Here is a 19698-nt window from a genome sequence, read left to right on the forward strand (position 1 = left end):
AAGAAAAAGATTATAGGTGGATAAAAAAAATAAATAAATAACCAAACAAGAAAAGCAGAACCCCCCACGCAAAAAACAAAAAAAAAAGCAACAACACTTTTTTGTATCAGTTGGATTAGAACAGCAGGACCCCCTGCATTAAACACAGGGAGGAAGCCATAAATGCTGCCTCAATAAAATGGAGGCGGAGCCAACATCTGGAAGGAGAAAAATTGGCAGCCTCATGCTGTGAAAGCAAAAGAAATCCCAGCTAGCCGTTGCTAAACAACCCTAATTGCCAGGTGCTGAATAATCAAAACTGTACCATTCCAAGCACACTGGTAGACTGCCAGCTCTGGGAGCAGAGAGCAAAACAGACCTTAAAGGCAGAAAGCCACTACTGAAGGCCTAAAGGCAGGAGAAATCATTACGGTTCTCTAAACTGGAAATGAGGCCGGAACGCACAGTGCATTTTGTCTCTCTGACAAGTTGCTACTTCACCCGAAATAGGAATCATAATCCAAATATGCTGAAAAACAAAGGATGACCTAATAGCGCTTAAACCTCTGATGAAAGGAAAATAATTTATACTTAAATGTAAATACATTTCCTAAATTAAAGAGGTAAATCACTCTCGGGGAGAGGGGGGTGCCCCAAACCTTCCAATCCAACTACATTTGGGTCATGATGGGAGCTACAAATGCAATGATTCTGTGTATGGATATACTGGATCTGGTAAAGAGATTTCCCTTCGCTAGTTTAATGAACCACATTGAAACCATCAGCCTCCTTCAACTGTATTCATAAACGAAGCAGGGGACAGTTGTGCAACTAACTTGCAACTAACTACGAGCTGAAACCTAGCTCTCTGCTAGGACACAAAATCAGAAACTTGTCAAGGAAAGGTTTTATTTCGGTTCTCTCTCTCTACGTGAGAAGAAATAAATATTCCAGGAGTTAGGGGTAACGTGCTGCCACTTTATCAGGACAAACTTCTGTAATTCAAGCTGTTTTTTTTTTTTTTTTTTTTTTTAAAACACTAGGTAATAATTTCAGGGTAACTGGGTTAAGAAAGTTTCCAACAGTAACCCACATTACTGCACTGTCATTCTGAAAGCAGATGCTTTTTGGTCTTGGTTGCTTGTGCCCGAAACATCAGCAAGTGCTAGATTATTAACTCAAGTCAGAAACGTTTGTCTACTCATTTTTATTAAAGGAATACTATAGTGCAGAAATCTCTGTTTACTTCCTTTGTTCCGTAGAGATTAAAGATTTAAAACTTACCTTTTCTTCCACGGCGATCTCGCCGCGTCTGGTTCTGCCACCATAGCAGAGATAATCAATCTTCATAATCTGAGCCAATCTAATGCTTTCCCTTAGGAAAGCATTGGGAGGCGCTTGTGCATGTGTGGCAAAACCCTGAATCAATGCATTTCTATGGGGAATTTTGAGCACCTCCATGCAGGACGTGAAGACGCTGAATGCAAGTGCTGCACACTCTGCAGCACTGGACTAGAAAGCATCTGTGTGAAAAGTCACTAGTGGCCATCTGTGTGAAAGTCACTTGAGGTGTTACTAGGCAGCAATGCAAACCCTGTCCTTTTCTCTGAAAATGCAGTGTTTAGAGGGCTGATACTGCAGGGACATGCTTTAGACACCAAAACCTCTACATTAAGCTGTAGTGGTTCTGGTGACTATAACGTCCCTTTAAGACAAATACATATTTAAGTTGGGTGAGTGGGTGATATAACAAATAAATAAAAATAAACTACTACAAAGATATGAAGGTAAGTAGCAGAGGTGTCCAATCCAACAAAATCTCTCACTGCAGGACAATTTACATCATTATTTTCTACTTTTAAAACAATCTTACTTCTGCTTTTCTGCTTTAAACTGTTGAGTGCAGTCATCAAATAGTTTTTGGTTCATTTCCATAAAGAGCTTTAGAGCATTGTATATCAATCCATGTATAGTCCTAGAGTAGAAAGAAAAACATGCATTAATACTCACCCAGGCATGTAAAACTTAAAGAGGATAATTATACCCTGATGAACTAGATGAAATCGATCAAGGGTCTCACTTACGGTCAGCTACTTTAGAGGACAGAGATGTTCATTATTATCATACATATACAATTTTACTGTACAATAGGAGAACAGTATGTATAAATTCAAACAGACAAGTATGACTTACAAAAACAAGAGACGGTAAGTGTAAAAATATCAAGACAAAATAAAATGCACCTATACAGTGAAACAAACTTGGAAGAGGTTGCATTTTTTTTCTAAAGTAACGAAACAATGTGTAAATCAAAGACATTTTCTGAAAAATCAAACTATATGCAAGGTCATAACTGGCAAATATTTAAGGGAATCAAAACCAGCAGTAGTAATTTCATGAGAGAAAAAACAGGTCATCTGTAGGACATGGCTTGCACTAGTTTTTCAATTTAGAGGTAAGAAGGAAAATTATGTATGCATTGCTTAGGTCTACACTCTATAATCAACTTTAAAAAAATATTGTTTGCATGCACATGTACTGAAGTGACTTTCTATATATATTTAGTAACACTAACATTTATTATTTTTATTTTATATTTTTGCAGTGAATATGATTTGTACATACAAGCCTGAGGTATCCCAAAGGCAATCCTCATGCACGATATCATGCAATATAATTGGGGTATTAACGTTATTGTGCACCATTTTTTATTATAACAAGATTAACATGGGATGACTAGTACACAGACATGTTGGTTGTGCTTGTGCAGTTATGAGATCAGCGTGTGGGAGTCGACATGACTGACTAAAGGTGAAGCAAAGCAATATTGGTAGCATGCTGGAAGCCATAGGTAACTCAATGGCTTATGTCCCCTAATGGGCTTTAAGCAGATTGCGTATATAGGCTTAGTGGGTTAAAACGCAGACAATAGGATCTTAGCTATTATTATGGGGAGCAGACAAAGTCATGGGGGGTATGTTTACAATCATCCTATACCAGCTGCTGGTATATCAGAGTCCACGGATCAACAGGAACACTTCGGACCCTGGGTCCCCGGTGAGAGTTGGCATATCTGCTGAGAAACCGGGAGTAGGGCTTTCCACTGCATCTCCTGCTTGTAGATAGGCTTGACTTTAGATTTTATTCTGGCAGGATTCAGGCTCAGCTCTTGTGGGGTGCAGCGCTGGACTATGTGGGTCAGCTGCTTGGGTGTCGATGTGCGTCTGCTTGCGTGTTGCCATCAGTTTGAGACCCTTGCATTTTTCGCCTTGGGTAAATGGCGTGCACTTTGGTTGGAGGCTGGGCTGGTTTTGCCGCTGGGTGAGCCATGGTACCAGCAGGTTGGCCATACTGTGTGTCGCTTTTAGGGGGCCCCTTCACCAGCCGTTGTCAGACTCCTGGACGAGTGTTGACTTTAATTGCGGAGGTTCGTTGTTGAATCTTCAGACAGAAGCGCTGGAAGATGTCCTCAAGCCTCTTCAGAGAGTCTGTAGTGGAGATATACAGTCTCCTCTGCATGTTGCTCTTGCCATGTGTTTGCAAAGGATTGGCACCTGCCATTTTGGACCGATGGGTCCAAGGCAGTGCAAACTGGATAGTAGGGAGAGTGTGGGTAACGGGATAACCCCCCGCCGGTCTATGGGGGTGGAGGGGAGGGGGGAGTGTGAGAGGTAGGAATGCCACAAGACCAGATCCCGGCACGAAACACAAGGGTACCGGCCCCCTCAGCCCCATGCCAGGAAGGCCACAGCAAGGATCCCGGGTTTTTCTTGTGAGAGACGCTCGTGTGAGGTGTCGGTCGGCGTGCCCAGGTTCCCCTGACCTTTGGTACATGTTTAGGTTAGTCTGCCAGGTTGCAAGTCTGGCTCGCTTGGAGGTCAGGCTCCGCCCCCCACACTAACATTTTAAAATAAAATTCCATTCCAACTTCACTTCCAATCATTTCATGTGAATCTCAATCAGATTCTTAATAAATAGGGAGCATGTTACAGCTGTAGTACAAAAGGGGCTGCACATCAATGTGCGGCATTAGATATCACAATCCAAACCAAACCCAACCTGTCCTCTATTATGAATAAAATGTAGAGTAGGCTAAATTGAGAGGCCTCTGGCGTGCTTCTTTATGCTGACTGAAACAAGGTTCACGTGCTGTGCTATCGCGGCAGACAAATTTATTTTAACATTTATGCCAGTTCTATTCTAGGGACACTATAGTCACCTGAACAACATTAGCTTAATGAAGCAGTTTTGGTGTATAGAACATTCCCCCTTCAGCCCCACTGCTCAATCCTCTGCCATTTAGGAGTTAAATCCCTTTGTTTATGAACCCTAGTCACACCTCCCTGCATGTGACTTGCACAGCCTTCCATAAACACTTCCTGTAAAGAGAGCCCTATTTAGGCTTTCTTTATTGCAAGTTCTGTTTAATTAAGATTTTCTTATTCCCTGCTATGTTAATAGCTTGCTAGACCCTACAAGAGCCTCCTGTATGTGATTAAAGTTCAATTTAGAGATTGAGATACAATTATTTAAGGTAAATTACATCTGTTTGAAAGTGAAACCATTTTTTTTTCATGCAGGCTCTGTCAACCATAGCCAGGGGAGGTGTGGCTAGGGCTGCATAAACAGAAACAAAGTGATTTAACTCCTAAATGACAGTGAATTGAGCAGTGGAATTGCAGGGGAATGATCTATACACTAAAACTGCTTTATTTAGCTAAAGTAATTTAGGTGACTGTAGTGTTCCTTTAAAGATTTGTCAAATCTACACAGGACTGAAACACAAGCAATCATAAAAAGACACTCTTCAGAGTTACTTACTTGTTCCAATGCGTCTTTGAATTCCGGTACAATGATGGAAACATAATAGGCAAGATTTTAGCTGCATTGTCACTGATTAAACTCATGATATACTCATTATTCCAATAATATAGTGCTCGTTCCGCCACCTGAATAAACAATGACAATATTAATTTCTTATGTGTTTTAGAGACACATCTTTAACTTATTCAATCATCTTTGTAGAAAGCAGAAATTAGATTGGAATGTCCCTAATCTTATCATTAATTGCTTATATATCTGTACTATTATACAAATACATTACACACAATTGTTACACAGAAAGGTACCTGAAAATGTGGGCTTGATACACATTTGGCTAGCTGTCTGAAAAGGGGCTCCATTATTTTCACAAACTCAGAAGGCTCTATGACATCTAAAATCTCTTCTAGCTCATTTAAAAACATGACTTCCTTTGGACTATGTGTTTTCGGCCAGTATTTCAGCAACGCCATGACCACCTGCAAAAATGTCAATTGAAATCTTTATGTAAAGCAGAACTTAATCTTCTTGGTGCAATGAGTATGAGCATTATTTTGTGCAAAAATTGGCCAGTCAAAACAAACAATTTTACATAATGAAAACAATTCCAATTATATTACAATTAAGTTATAAATGCATAATTACTAACACCATTTGCAGTGCGTAGTAAGTATAATTAATAAAAAAAAAAAGAAAGAAAAAAAGAGACTTGTTTGTATTATTAGATATGTCCTCTCACTTAAGTCTGCATTAAATTTAAAAGAATACATTCATAATTTTCTATAAGTGGTGTATTAAGAATATAAAACTTACTGGTTCAGTTAAGGTGCTGTCCTTCTCTAAAAACTGTACTACACAGTACGCCAACTAAAAGGAAAGCAGAAAATACAATTACTGAAATCTCAAACTATTGCATTACGTCTAATTAGAATGCAGCAAAAACTTTGGAGTCTTTCGGAATTTTGATGAAAAGGCTTATGAAACCATCTGTTGTCTTCATTTTAAGACAACGTATTGAGACGGCTTAAGCATAGTCTAGGGTAGAAATAGGACAAAGAGGCATGTCTATGTAAAATAACGAAATGCAGAGACCAAAACGGGGAACTGCTAGTTTAGAGCAGTGGTTGTCAAGTGCAAATTTCAACCGTCAGCAGATGTGGGCCATCTTCCCGAGCTACAGTAGGAGAGTGTGAAGCATGCCACACATGGACAAATACTTTTTTGTTGCTTCAACATTTATTCTAACAATTGGGTTTTGGTATTTTTTATAGCTAAAGCTTCTTACTTGCTATAACAGTCACATACATAATTTTAGCCAATGTCATGAAATCATGCTGTACCTGCGGATGGTAGACACTGAGTGATTTCACTTTGTGTAGCGGTAACAACACCTTCAGTAAGAAAATTTTGTGCTCTTCTTTTAATGGTAACGCAAAACCATTTATTATACTGAAATGAGAGAATGCAGGCCATTTACATCCAAACATCCCGCATACGATATATATAATTACTATAACAGCACACATTTCTAAGGACAGATACATTCATCAAAATATACATTTGATTCATGACCCAAATCTGACCTGGTTATTTTTACAAAACACTTTGCTTTGTAGGATGTAAATCCCTAGAGATCCAAATAAGATATCATGCCATTGAGAATGAATGAATGGACACATTTGTTTATACTGTGTCCATGTGTAAACACACTGTAAATTGCCCTCTCTAAAACCGTTTTTTTCAGTGCGTCTAGGTTAAACGCGTCTAAGTTAAACACTGCTAAGAACTCAAAGTACTAAGTTAAGCAATTCATGACTTAGCTGATGTCAGAAAAATATTTTTAGATTGGCTGCTCCTTTAAAAATAGATCATTTTGCAGAACAATATGTGCTGAATAAATCGTTATTGCTGAAAAAGAACCAAAAAATATTCTGACAGACATAAAGGCTGCACATAAACGACCATAAACCCCATTAGCATGTACTGTATAGCCATGGGAAGAAAACAAAACAAAACAATGGAGCATATATATTAATTACTGATGCACACATTTCTCATCTATGCAGTTTTTAAGAGTCTCTAGTAAGTAGCAGCGGAAAGAGGCAAGATACATTATTTCAACCTTAACAGCCATATAAATACTATACAGGAACAGTTAAAGGGACACTATAGTCACCTGAACAACTTCAGCGTAATGAGGTTGTTCAGGTGAGAACTATAGCTCCCTGCAGCCTCTCATGTAAACACTGTATTTTCTGAGAAAATAGAGTGTTTACATTGAAAGCTAGGAACACCTCTAGTTGCAGTCACTCAGAGTGAACCAGAGAGACTTCCGAGTTGATGGAGGCATAATATGCCTCAATCCACTCAGATCTGCTGTCAGCAGAGCACAGGGCAGCAATGTGCACAGCATGCTGTGATTCAGTATCTCCTCCCTCTGCAAGCAGACACTGAACTTTCCTCATTGATTCAATTCATCTCTATGAGGAGATGCTGATTGGCCAGGGCTGTGTCTGAATCATGCTGGCTCTGCCCCTGATCTGCCTCCTTGTCAGTCTCAGCCAATCCTATGGGGAAGCACTGTGATTCGATCAGGCTACCACATGTCAGCAGACTGCTTGTTTTTCTGAGTCTAACAGCATGCAGATTTACAGCTTCAGGCTTGACTACAGTAAGATTTTTACCATATTTAAGGAGGCATGATGGGCCCAAGGGGGCTAGATGGTGGTGTTAACACTATAGGGTCAGGAATACATGTTAGTGTTCCTTTAATTTTATGAAGGGCTGTGAGTGCTACATTGGTTTCATAGCTATGCTACCTGGAGATAGAGCTTCCTTTCAGTTGGTCTGTGATGACAATCTAGGCACATTCGATTTCCATAAACATTTCTAAGACTCTCCACTTGCATATTTCTATAAAGGCATATCACTGAACTATAGCGAACAGCCACATGAGAACGTGCATTGCAATTCCTATCTCGTGTTCCAAGCAAAGTTACCGTGCCAAGAACGCCCTAATGCCATCCCATGGTAAGTAGCAAAACTGTTTAATGAGGTTTGACAACATACCACATGGCATCCACAGCCCCTGATTCTAGTCTTCTCCTTTAGGCAAACATGGTTAGCGCTTTGAAGCAAAGAAGGGCCATGAAGGAGAAAGCTCACTGGCTGAGAGCATCAGCAAAAAAAAGTACCAATAAGTGCTATTATATGAATATAAATTTCCAAATTGCATTAACAGGACAGGATTACAAATGAAAGGGCAACAAATAATGCATTGGGCCAACAAATGTATAGATACAATTAGATTTTTGGGGGAAATGTTATAAATTGGCAAAACTCCCAAAGCAGAATATGGTCCTAACAAGGCTTATAAAGTGCATGCCAGAAAGAGGGCAGAAAAACAAAAAAAAAAACATACCTTCCAAGAATTTCCAATAGCTCTGCTATGCCATTGTGATGCTCTGTTTCATAAATAAACCTGAAATTAGACAAATGTATTACATATTCTAAGGCTTGATAATGAAAATATACAAAACACATAGAATAAAAACAAACACTTTATAGGAGTTATGTTTAGGAGAACATGTTAAGGTGAGTGCAGCATTTTTGTTTTATTCATATTAATGCCCCAAAACGTTTGAAACCCTCCCAGTTACAGGTGTCTTGTGGCAGGCGTCTTGTGGCAGGCGTCTTGAATTAGCAAAAATGCTTCATTTATGAAAGCATGTAATCCTAGAAGTCTCAGATTCAATGAACACTCCAAGCTGTAGTAGTGATGGTACCAGGAGTACCCTTGTATCGTTCCAGTATAATCTGTCAAACCATTTTAGACCATTTCAGTGACTTACCTGGGTGGCCTAGGCATCTGCCCTGCATTCAGTCTTCTCCATCAGGAGATGATAGAAGGCTGGCTTTATTAAAGACACGATAAGAACCCAGAACCAGAGAAACTGCAATGTTTACATTGCAGTAGGGATTGACCGATTATCGGTTTTACCGATATTATGGCCCGATATTCGGTATTTTGGGCAATATCGGTATCAGTCAATAGCTCCTCCCGCTCCCATTTTTAAATCTCGCAGCTGCAGGGCGTTGCCACGGGTTACCATGGCAACTCTCCGCGCGGCACTAAGGGCCGCTAGATTTACACAGGGAGATGAACGAGCTGCTTGCTGCCGGGCCCCCACTACTTAACAAGCCACCGGACCAACAGAGAATACTATAAAGCATATAAATATTACAAATAAAATTGGTAACAAGTGCGGAGGCGACATATTTTCTGAAAATTCAAAGAGATAAGAGCAGCATAGTTTCAGTGAGATTCCAGGCAGGGTATAAATTTGCTAGCATTCTCAGCAAATCTTGCTTTGTGCTTTGTTTTGTATTTTGTCAAATGAGTACTACATTTAAATGGACACAAATTACATGCCTTCAGAAACACACACACACACCACCACACACTACACAAACACACACTACACAAACACACACTACACAAACACACACTACACAAACACACACTACACAAACACACACTCTGCATCCACTATACACACACACACACACACTACACAAACACACACTCTGCATCCACTATACACACACACACTACACAAACACACACTCTGCATCCACTATACACACACACACACACTACACAAACACACACTCTGCATCCACTATACACACACTACACAAACACACACTCTGCATCCACTATACACACTACACAAACACACACTCTGCATCCACTATACACACTACACAAACACACACTCTGCATCCACTATACACACTACACAAACACACACTCTGCATCCACTATACACACTACACAAACACACACTCTGCATCCACTATACACACTACACAAACACACACTCTGCATCCACTATACACACTACACAAACACACACTCTGCATCCACTATACACACTACACAAACACACACTCTGCATCCACTATACACACTACACAAACACACACTCTGCATCCACTATACACACTACACAAACACACACTCTGCATCCACTATACACACTACACAAACACACTCTGCATCCACTATACACACTACACAAACACACACTGCATCCACTATACACACACGACACAAACACACACTGCATCCACTATACAGACTACACACACACTGCATCCACTATACACACTACACAAACACACACTGCATCCACTATACAGACTACACACACACTGCATCCACTATACACACTACACAAACACACACTGCATCCACTATACAGACTACACAAACACACACTGCATCCACTATACACTACACAAACACACACTGCATCCACTATACAGACTACACAAACACACACTGCATCCACTATACACTACACAAACACACACTGCATCCACTATACACTACACAAACACACACTGCATCCACTATACACTACACAAACACACACTGCATCCACTATACACACTACACAAACACACACAGCTCCCCTGTCTAAACACACTGCATTCACTACATGTGGCATGTATATTTTGTGCATTTACCTTAATAAATTTATTTTAAAAAAAAAATTTTTTTAAAGAGAGCTGAAGCACACCGAAGAACAGAGGTTCACCATCTTTCTGTCAACACATTTGCATAAGAAAATTTCCAAGGCACACCTACAAATTTGTTTTTTTAACTTTATCAGCAATTTATAAATGTCACATTTACCTAAAACCTTACTACAGAGATATTGACGCTTCTAGACAAATTGATGTATTGATTTTAATAAATTGCCTTATAAGAATCCCACTTTTATTGATGACCCTTATAAAACACAGATTTTAAGGACTGTATTAATTATTACAGCTTTGAAGTCATTGTATTCATGGCAAATTCTGGAAAGGCTTGAGATAAACATCAAAGCACACTGGTTGAAGCACACTGGTTGAAGACTACTGCCAGATAGCTCACCTTCAAACACAACCTCTAACCTCAGGCCACTCCTTCTGTTTTGAACTCTCACTCTGCAGCTTCCTATCCTACATTCAACATTTTCCTACCAGTACTATAAGACGTACCATCAACCTGTTAAATCATAGAAACCAATCTAATACCATAATACCCTTCCCACCACCCCCAAAACAAAAAATCCTTTAAAGGAAAACAAACATGTATTCCTAACGTTATGTCCTGCCACCCATTTACACTAAACTACTCACATCAGAACATACAATAAAATAAATCTCCCTCATGTATGTAATATTAACACGGACCAAAGTAAGTTAACCTGCAAAAACAAAACACTTTGCATACGTCTTTCTAAGTCCTTCCCCTCACAAACTATAAATAACGGAGCAGTATAGAAGATAAGCCCCTCAATTATTTGTGACCGTGGACAAACATGACAATTCTCTTTAATAGAACTTGGAAATAAATAGATAAAAACTGAAGGTGGGGAATAACAAACCTATAAAATATATTATTGATTTGTTTCCTGATGTACGCTCGAAGCCCTAAGAACTTTCCGTAGATTCTGTGAAGAGTTGTTTTCAGAAAATCTCTTTCACGTGGGTCTTCACTGTCAAAGAGCTCCAACAACTAGACAAAAAGGCAGAAAAAGACATTCTTCAGCACATAAATTACAAAAAGCGTACAAATTGCAAAATAGTTTAATAAAGTGGGTGTATTTACCTGCAAGACAAATTTCTGATCAATATATTTTTTTGCTACATTGGGTTGGAAATCAGGAGACTCGAGGAACCGCAAGAAAAATTCATAAACAAGCTGCAAAGAAATAAAAGAACAGTTACATCTATAATTCATGACCAAATTAAGATGAAACTAAATACTTGGTTAGAAGGAAACTAAATAAAGAGAGAAAGCAAAATAACCATTTTGTTCATTTTAAATGAAGACTTAACTATTAGATAATATAGCTAACAAAATCAGGGTTTCATGCCATTCCTAAAATCCTAGCAGAACTGAACCATCCGCCCCATTTACTTAATGGTTTTACAAAGCCCCGTGAACACGTATGCTACCACAGGCTCACAGTGACACTAAGGAGGTGGCAGGCGCCCCTGCCACTTCCATTAGCTCAGTGGAGCTAGTGGAAGGAGGAAGTGAACCTCCAAGGCCAGGGTTGCACTTAATAGGCACTTTTTTAAAAGTCCTATTAAAATGGATACTGCTGAACTATAAAGCATTTTGGCATTATGGGTATGTCGTGGTCCTTTAACCCTTCGATAAACAATAAAATATAAAAATGTTGTAGTAAAAATAATAATAAAAAGCTACCAGCTTAGACAGGAGCTTTTATCGAAAAAGCTGCAGAGAGCTAGCAGAAATGGTCAACAACTTGTTTGTATATCTAGAACTCCCTGTAGGTAGCTGCAAACCAAGGTAAGCATGTTTTTATTTTAAATTAGGCTCCTGTAAATAGTGTACAAGTGCATAAGTATATACCTGCAGGTGCGGCCATGCTGCCTCCAATGTAGGTTCGTCCTCCTCAGGATCAAACTCTGCTCCTGTCGGATTTGATGATGGCGGTAAGGTTCGAAACATATTGACAGCAAACTAGAAAGGAAGAGAAGATTTTTAAAAATAAACAAAACGTTGCAAGTCTGTTTCTTATATACTTCGTCAATTTCAAGGGTGCTATTTCTTTTTCTAAATAACATTTATACTGTGATGGCATATTCTCCAGCATTTTACTATTATACAGCAGGTAAATAACAGCAAGAAACTGACAAGCAAAATTATGCTAAAGAATACAAGAGGGAGATATGGGAGTTGTTCAACAATCTATGATCTCACAACTTAAGTCCTTTCATTGTACGTCACCTCAGATTGTTTCTTTAGTAAACACTTACTTGCACAATAGCAACAATCACTTGCTGCGGCTGACCCCGCCTCCATGACAGAGATCGTCAATCTTGAGGACCTCAGCAAATTCAATGATTTCCCATCACGTGTGAAAAAACACAGCGCTGCTCCAATCAGCATCTCCTCACTGAATCAATGCAACTTTACGGGGAGCGTTCAGCACCTCTATGCAGGATGTAGGTACTGTGCAGCACTGAGATGTGAAGCACCTCTAATGGCCGACTGAGTGACTGCCACTTGAGGTGTTATGAGGCAGTATTGTAAACAACACCTCTTCATTGAAAAGGCAGCATTTACATTGAAGAGCCTGCAGGGACATGCTATCGACACCAGACACACTACATTAAAGGGACTCTATAGTACCAGGAAAACAAAGCAGTTTTCCTGGCACTATGGAATCCTACACTGCCACTCCTACACAAGCATTATTTAATGTTTTCCAATGGAGGAAAATCTGATGTTGGAGGTTCTCATTCAGAGCGTAAAGAACCATTTCAAACCAGGAAGCCCTCTAGTTTCTCAATAACTGCAATAATTACTATTGCAGTGTTAAGGGACATGGGACATTGCACCCCGACCACTTCAATGAGCTTAAGTGGTCTGGGTGCCTACAGAGTCCCTTTAAGCTGCAAATGTTTTAGTGATTATAGTGTTCCTTTAATCATGAACAGATAACTCCACTTTAAAAAAAAATCAAAAAAAAAATCACTAGTTAAACATTCTGTACAATCAACCAAAAAACTGGCATACTACGGCCTATTTAGTTTAAAAGAATACATCTTGGGTTATAACTAGTTAGTGGCTTCAGACACACGGTGTTCAAATAAAAATAAATAAATCATAATTCTCTATGGCACCAAAAGCTTAGCACCTTTGCAAACCACTTGGGTAATGCAAAAGCTTGGATAAAAATAGGCAGAGATTGCTGGGCTTATCAATCCACATATATGAATGGCTTTAACCCCTTAAGGACACATGACATGTGTGACATGTCATGATTCCCTTTTATTCCAGAAGTTTGGTCTTTAAGGGGTTAAATGTACAATGCAAAAACTATTTCTTTATTATATGAACTGCTGCAGAGGGCTTGTATTTTTTTTTTTTTTTACCTGTGAGGTACCCTGATTTTTGTCAAAACTTGATTTTGAGAAAATCGTGAGAAGGCACCTCAACATTCAGTGCACCATAACCATTACAGAGGCCGATAGTCCTTACAGAGGTTATAGTGTTCGTTTAAAAAAAAATATCTATATGAATTTTTAATGTAAAACAGCAAGATGAAAAATGCCCCTCTGAAAAATCAGAGAACAGGATAAATAATATAAAAATGTTGGGTACATGGTTTTGTGTACGTAAAGTAAAAGGTATAAAGGGGAAAAATTTGAAAATTTTAAAACACCAATAAGACTTAGGACAGTCATTTAAAACTTACCATGTGAACCACTTCGGGATAAATTGGTTCTGTGATCACATTGCGATTGTGTGTTATGTACTCTACCATCTCACTGAGAGCAGCTCGTTTTACTTCCTTCCATTTGAGGTCACTTAGGGGATCAGAAACAAAGTCGAAAAGTACGCAACACTGGCGTAACTTCTGCACAAACAGCTTTTCTTGTTCTGCCAGCGGCACATCTGGAAATAAAATAAAGAATATCCAATATAAAATTTACAAATAAATAGTTTAAGACCATAGATAGGCTGCTTTAAAGTGAACATTTATGGTTAGCTGGCTTCTGCTTTAATAATTCTAAATCAAATCTGGCTCTCTTTTTTTTTTTTTAAATGTTCATTATCATTCAGATGTTCTAAACGTTTAGTATACAATTTCAGTAGAGAGAGAGCCATTACTGTCCCGAGTACACCAGCTTCTCTCATAATTGATTTTTCCATTTACAAATCAGGAAGAAAAAAAAAATCCTACTGCAACTCACAAATATCGCATAGTGCCTGATCCATAATATAGGCAGACATCGTGTAGGTGACATTAGGCTGGCTACTGCCCAGCATAGCTAAATGTCATTGCACAAAACCATCCTATGTTCTCAAGATATAATCATATTGCAGAATGTTAAACCCTTCACATACTACGTTGCAACCAAAAGCAAACTTTTGAGCAACCGTCTACAGTCTAGCAAATCTCATGGCCTCCTCAATCACAAGATCTACATCACTAAAATTTGCAAAGAAAAGTGGACATTCATACTACACCTAATAGCACGACAGTACTACAAGATGCACTGAAGATATTGTTAAATTCAGGTCCTATGTTTTTGGCATTAAAGCAATGTTATAACAGAACTTGTCCTTAAGGCACGTAGGCCTCTATTTACCAAGCTTTCTGAATGATCCAATAATGCTAGAAAAACTTTTCAAATTGTTTATCTACAGATGTCACCATTAAAGTCTCTGGAAATTTTTGTATATGAAATCATTTAAAAATGTTTCTAACAATATTGAATCACATGGAAAGTTTATTAAATGGAGGCAACTGCATTGCCAAGAAACTGTTCAATTAATAATATTTTGTACAAAAGGCACACAACAACTAGTGCTTGCCTAGAGAAGTAAAATTAATTATAGCTTGTGATTTTGAGCGGTATTAAAAGGAAAATGCTTTTTTTTTATCATTCCTCTAAATAAAAAAAATATTGGTGAGGTTTATCTAGGCAAAACAAGTGCTATACTGGGGGCAAAGCACTAAATAAGGAGCAATTACCATGAAAGCAAATAGAATGTCTCAACGTTATGAATTAAAAAAAAAACATGGTTTGACTTCATCAATCTCCTCCTAAATAGATTCGTAGCCTGCGAGTGCATCATTGCATCACTTTTGTCTCTTTTGTCACAAGCTAGATATATCTGACTAATCCATGTAACTGAAAAGCTAGAGTTGAACGTGCACTCTGGGACCATTTCACCCTTGAAATAGTCACGCACTTGGATCACTGGCAGGCCAAGTGATTCACTGAAAAGAGGTATTAACTGATATGTAGTTTAAAAAATAAAAAATAAAGACACCCCACACTATTAAGATACATCACGTGTAGTGATGTCGCGAACATAAAATTTTCCGTTCGCGAACGACGAACGCGAACTTCCGCAAATGCTCGCGAACGGGCGAACCACCATAGACTTCAATGGGCAGGCGAATTTTAAAACCCACAAGGACTCTTTCTGGCCACAATAGTGATGGAAAAGTTGTTTCAAGGGGACTAACACCTGGACTGTGGCATGCCGGAGGGGGATCTATGGCAAAACTCCCATGGAAAATTACATAGTTGATGCAGAGTCTGGTTTTAATCCATAAAGGGCATAAATCACCTAACATTCCTAAATTGTTTGGAATAACGTGCTTTAAAACATCAGGTATGATGTTGTATCGATCAGGTAGTGTAAGGGTTACGCCCGCTTCACAATGACAGACCAAACTCCCCGTTTAACGCACCGCAAACAACCGCAAACAGTCCATTTGCACAACCGCAAACTCCCCATTTGCACAAGGTTGGATACCAAGCTAGCCATGTCCCGTTCCTTGTCCTCACTGATGTCATTGAGGTCTTTTCCTCCATCCAGCCACGTACAACACCAAGGGTCCCCGAAAGGTGACAACAAGCCCCCTGTATTTTTTTTTTTTTAAATGTACACTACTGTTACACCAGATATGAGTTGCACTGGTGTGACACTGTGCCCTGGCAGGCTCTGAAACGCACACGTGTGAAGGAAACGGAATGCTATTATTTCACAGTCAAATTTCTAGTTTTTTGTTTTTTTAATGCACACTACTGTTACACCAGATATGAGTTGCACTGGTGTGACACTGTGCCCTGGCAGGCCCTGAAACGCACACGTGTGAAGGAAAAGTTTTTGTTTGTTTTTTTAAATGCAAGCTATTGTGACACCAGATATGAGTGGTGGCACTGGGCAAGTGGGCACAGTATACGCTGTGAGCCTGACACACACACTGGCAGGCAGGCAACTGCAATTAGATTACACAGAAAAAAAACAACAACAAGCAGACTGATGTTCTAGCCCTAAAATGGGCTTTTTGGGGTGCTGTCCTTACAGCAGAGATCAGATGAGTCCTTCAGGACTGTAGTGGACACTGAATACACTAGCCTAGCTATCGATTTCCCTATTAAATCAGCAGCAGCTACACTGTCCCTCCTCTCACCAAGAATGCAGCTTCCGGGGGCGGGGCCTAGCTGTCATGGAGGAAAGACGCACTTCGTGTGAGCTCCGTCAATATCTCACTTTAAGCAGCTATCAACAAGCGAATTTCACCCCAGAAGGGGATGACCCAGCAATTTTGCTCCTACCTGACCGACCCAACATGCTTAATAGCGGTCAGCAACTCGAGAGAGTCTTGCTTACCTACGCGTGGCAAGTGTGGCCTGGTGCTCACCGGGCGGGAGAGGCGGCCGATCTCCCGATCCTGGGATGCCCAGGAGTAACTACTTTCCAGCAGGAGCTCCGTTACCCCCCCCTCGGACCGGTGGGGGTTATCCCGGTCCACCCCTGAGAGGCTGTCTGGAGCTAATGGACGCACAGAACACAGCCGCCCAGGCTGACGTACTCATCTGCGACTCTCCCAATATGGCGGCAGCCGTGTGTCCTCCTGGTACCAGCAAAGCATGGCAGGATATGGAGTCTAAGCTGGACAGACTCTTTAATCAATTTTGGAAGCAAATAACAAGCAGGAAGCCCCAACAAGCTCCACCACAGCCCAAACAAGCTCCACCACAGCTAAGCGAAGCAGTCCCCATTAAAATCCACCAACGCAAAAGGCTTCGATGACGGGACGGAGGCACAAACAGAAATGCAGAGCCTGCCCCACGTCAAGCACTCGCCTCCACCTTAAGCCACCACAATCCCGCACCGGACGTGAAGCACCACCGGGACAGACCCGGCCACCCGACAAAACAAGCTTCCACCACCTCAAGCTGCGAACCCGGCACTCTGCCAGAGACTTGCCTTTGTTGTTCCAGGTATCAGGGACTCCCAGGGTCTGCACCTGGCGCCCAGAAGGGATCGGATTAGCACAAGCAGTAAACAGCAGCCTGCCAAGCATGTCCCACTATAGCCGATCCTCCACACCATGCCTTTGATCACATGAACTGCTCTCTGCACATTAACTAATCGTAAAGTAGCAAGCGTTTAAACATGTCATTATTTCACCTCCTAAAGAGTTTATTGTCGTAGTTCCTTACATGCCTTTACCTTAACCGTTCATGTATTATGTTATTCACTAGTCTCATCTCATGAAGCGACTCACACTTGATTTATAACTAGTGGTGGAGCTGCGGATATAAATACACAGTTGATAACGTGCAAGCTACACCCTAAACTTTCATAAATCATAAAGTGACAGTTAAAAACAAATGAATACAAAAAATATATATTCAAATTATATTATATATAAATTATATATTTTTATATTTATCCTGCTTATCATTACCTTTTCTGAGGTATTTTATGAGATCTTTTGCCGAGTAGATTGCACCAATCTTAGTGTTTTGTCACTTTCACTTATCCACACAAGTCACTTTTTTTATTTCACTCCTAGTTTATCTTTTCGGCAATCGCCTCATTGATACACTTTCAACATACTGGAAATCCTCCGTTTGAATATATATTTTTTGTATTCATTTGTTTTTAACTGTCACTTTATGATCTCGTATAAGAGATCTCTTAACTCTTCATAAACATACTTCTTTATGCACGGGCTTCCCTGTTTGTATATTTCCTAAACACAGAGTTTACACTCCATTGCCTAGTAACCACGCTGCATGTTTCACGGAGTTTACACTCCATCTCTTAGCAACCATGACGCACGTACGGACGAACGTCCCAGGAGTCACGTGAGGTGGTGGAACACTTCCGGGTTCGGGTAGCTGCACACACGAGATTGGTGAGTTGCTAATCTTTATTTTGTATTTAAACTTTGCCATTCCACATACTGTTTGATCTTGAAAAAGACCCTAAGAGGTCGAAACGTCGATTTGATGCGTTACACTTTGATGTAAACCTTTTGTCACATTAAAAACACAGAAAAAGAAGTCCTTCTGAGTGCTCCGATTAATCTTTGATTATATATTTTGGACGTGGGTAGCACCAAAGGCAAGAACAAGTTATAGCTACTTAAGGGTGAGTGATTGATTATTTATATATATATATATATATATATATATATATATATATATATATATATATATATATATATATATATATATATATATATATATATATATATATATATATATATATATATATATATATATATATATATATATATCTCTCAAGAGGACCCCCAGGTATCTTTCGATATCGGATCCCCCTCTGTCAGCCTGCGCCATAGTAAAGGCCCCAAACTGACAGGAGAACTATGAGAGTGCAGCTCATTGTCCTAAAAATGCCACAGTAGAGTTTCCACAAGGAGATTTCCCCTCCCGAGCTAGGCACAGAACTGTCCCTATGTCATGCTTTACAGAGACCTCTGCACTGGGCGAGCTAGGAAATCCCTCTGCTGAGGTCAGTACTGGCATCAGCAGAGGGAACTCCTTTAAAGATAGGATTCAGGATGGACTAATGGGTAGGAAAAGGGGTTATATTAGGGACAATAAAATGGGCAGGATTAGGGGAAAATGTATACAATGTAGAATATTGTACTTTAAAGCAACCGTAGAATACAAATATAAAAGGTGTATGAATCATTGGGACATGTGTGCTCAATAAATTTCTTCTAAATACAGCAGGTGAGGAAAAACCTCCCACAAATTAACACATTTCACCAAGGTTTGTGATATAATGGTTGCATGAAAAGTGTCAAAAAGCACTTGGTTACATAGCTGTGGGATGTACGGTCTACAAATATATACTTTAGCAGTTATGGAATCTGTGACTACAATTTAAGTTGTAACCTCAGCATGCCAATTTCCCAACGTTTTAATTTTTAAAACCACAATTCACTCCTTGCAGAATTAGTTTTATAACTACTAAAAATCAAATTAATTGAAATCGTAGACATATTGGGCATTTTA

The 19698-nt window shown here is 39.6% G+C and overlaps 1 protein-coding gene across 4 annotated transcripts in view; it reads right to left on the reverse strand.

Annotated features, from left to right (window-relative positions):
* PPP2R5C (protein phosphatase 2 regulatory subunit B'gamma) overlaps positions 1–19698 on the reverse strand; it is an 87504-nt gene that overhangs the window by 9690 nt on the left and 58116 nt on the right. For all 4 annotated transcript variants that reach the window (XM_063440009.1, XM_063440010.1, XM_063440012.1 and 1 more), the window contains 10 exons: positions 14094–14293; positions 12242–12352; positions 11468–11560; positions 11244–11374; positions 8222–8281; positions 6141–6249; positions 5614–5667; positions 5109–5279; positions 4801–4928; positions 1853–1954 (listed from right to left, as the gene is read on the reverse strand). In XM_063440009.1, the coding sequence (XP_063296079.1) occupies positions 1853–1954; positions 4801–4928; positions 5109–5279; positions 5614–5667; positions 6141–6249; positions 8222–8281; positions 11244–11374; positions 11468–11560; positions 12242–12352; positions 14094–14293 (1159 nt within the window). The remainder of the gene's footprint in view (positions 1–1852; positions 1955–4800; positions 4929–5108; positions 5280–5613; positions 5668–6140; positions 6250–8221; positions 8282–11243; positions 11375–11467; positions 11561–12241; positions 12353–14093; positions 14294–19698) is intronic.

The sequence above is a fragment of the Pelobates fuscus genome, chromosome 13 (assembly GCF_036172605.1).
Source record: "Pelobates fuscus isolate aPelFus1 chromosome 13, aPelFus1.pri, whole genome shotgun sequence".
Taxonomy (NCBI): domain Eukaryota; kingdom Metazoa; phylum Chordata; class Amphibia; order Anura; family Pelobatidae; genus Pelobates; species Pelobates fuscus.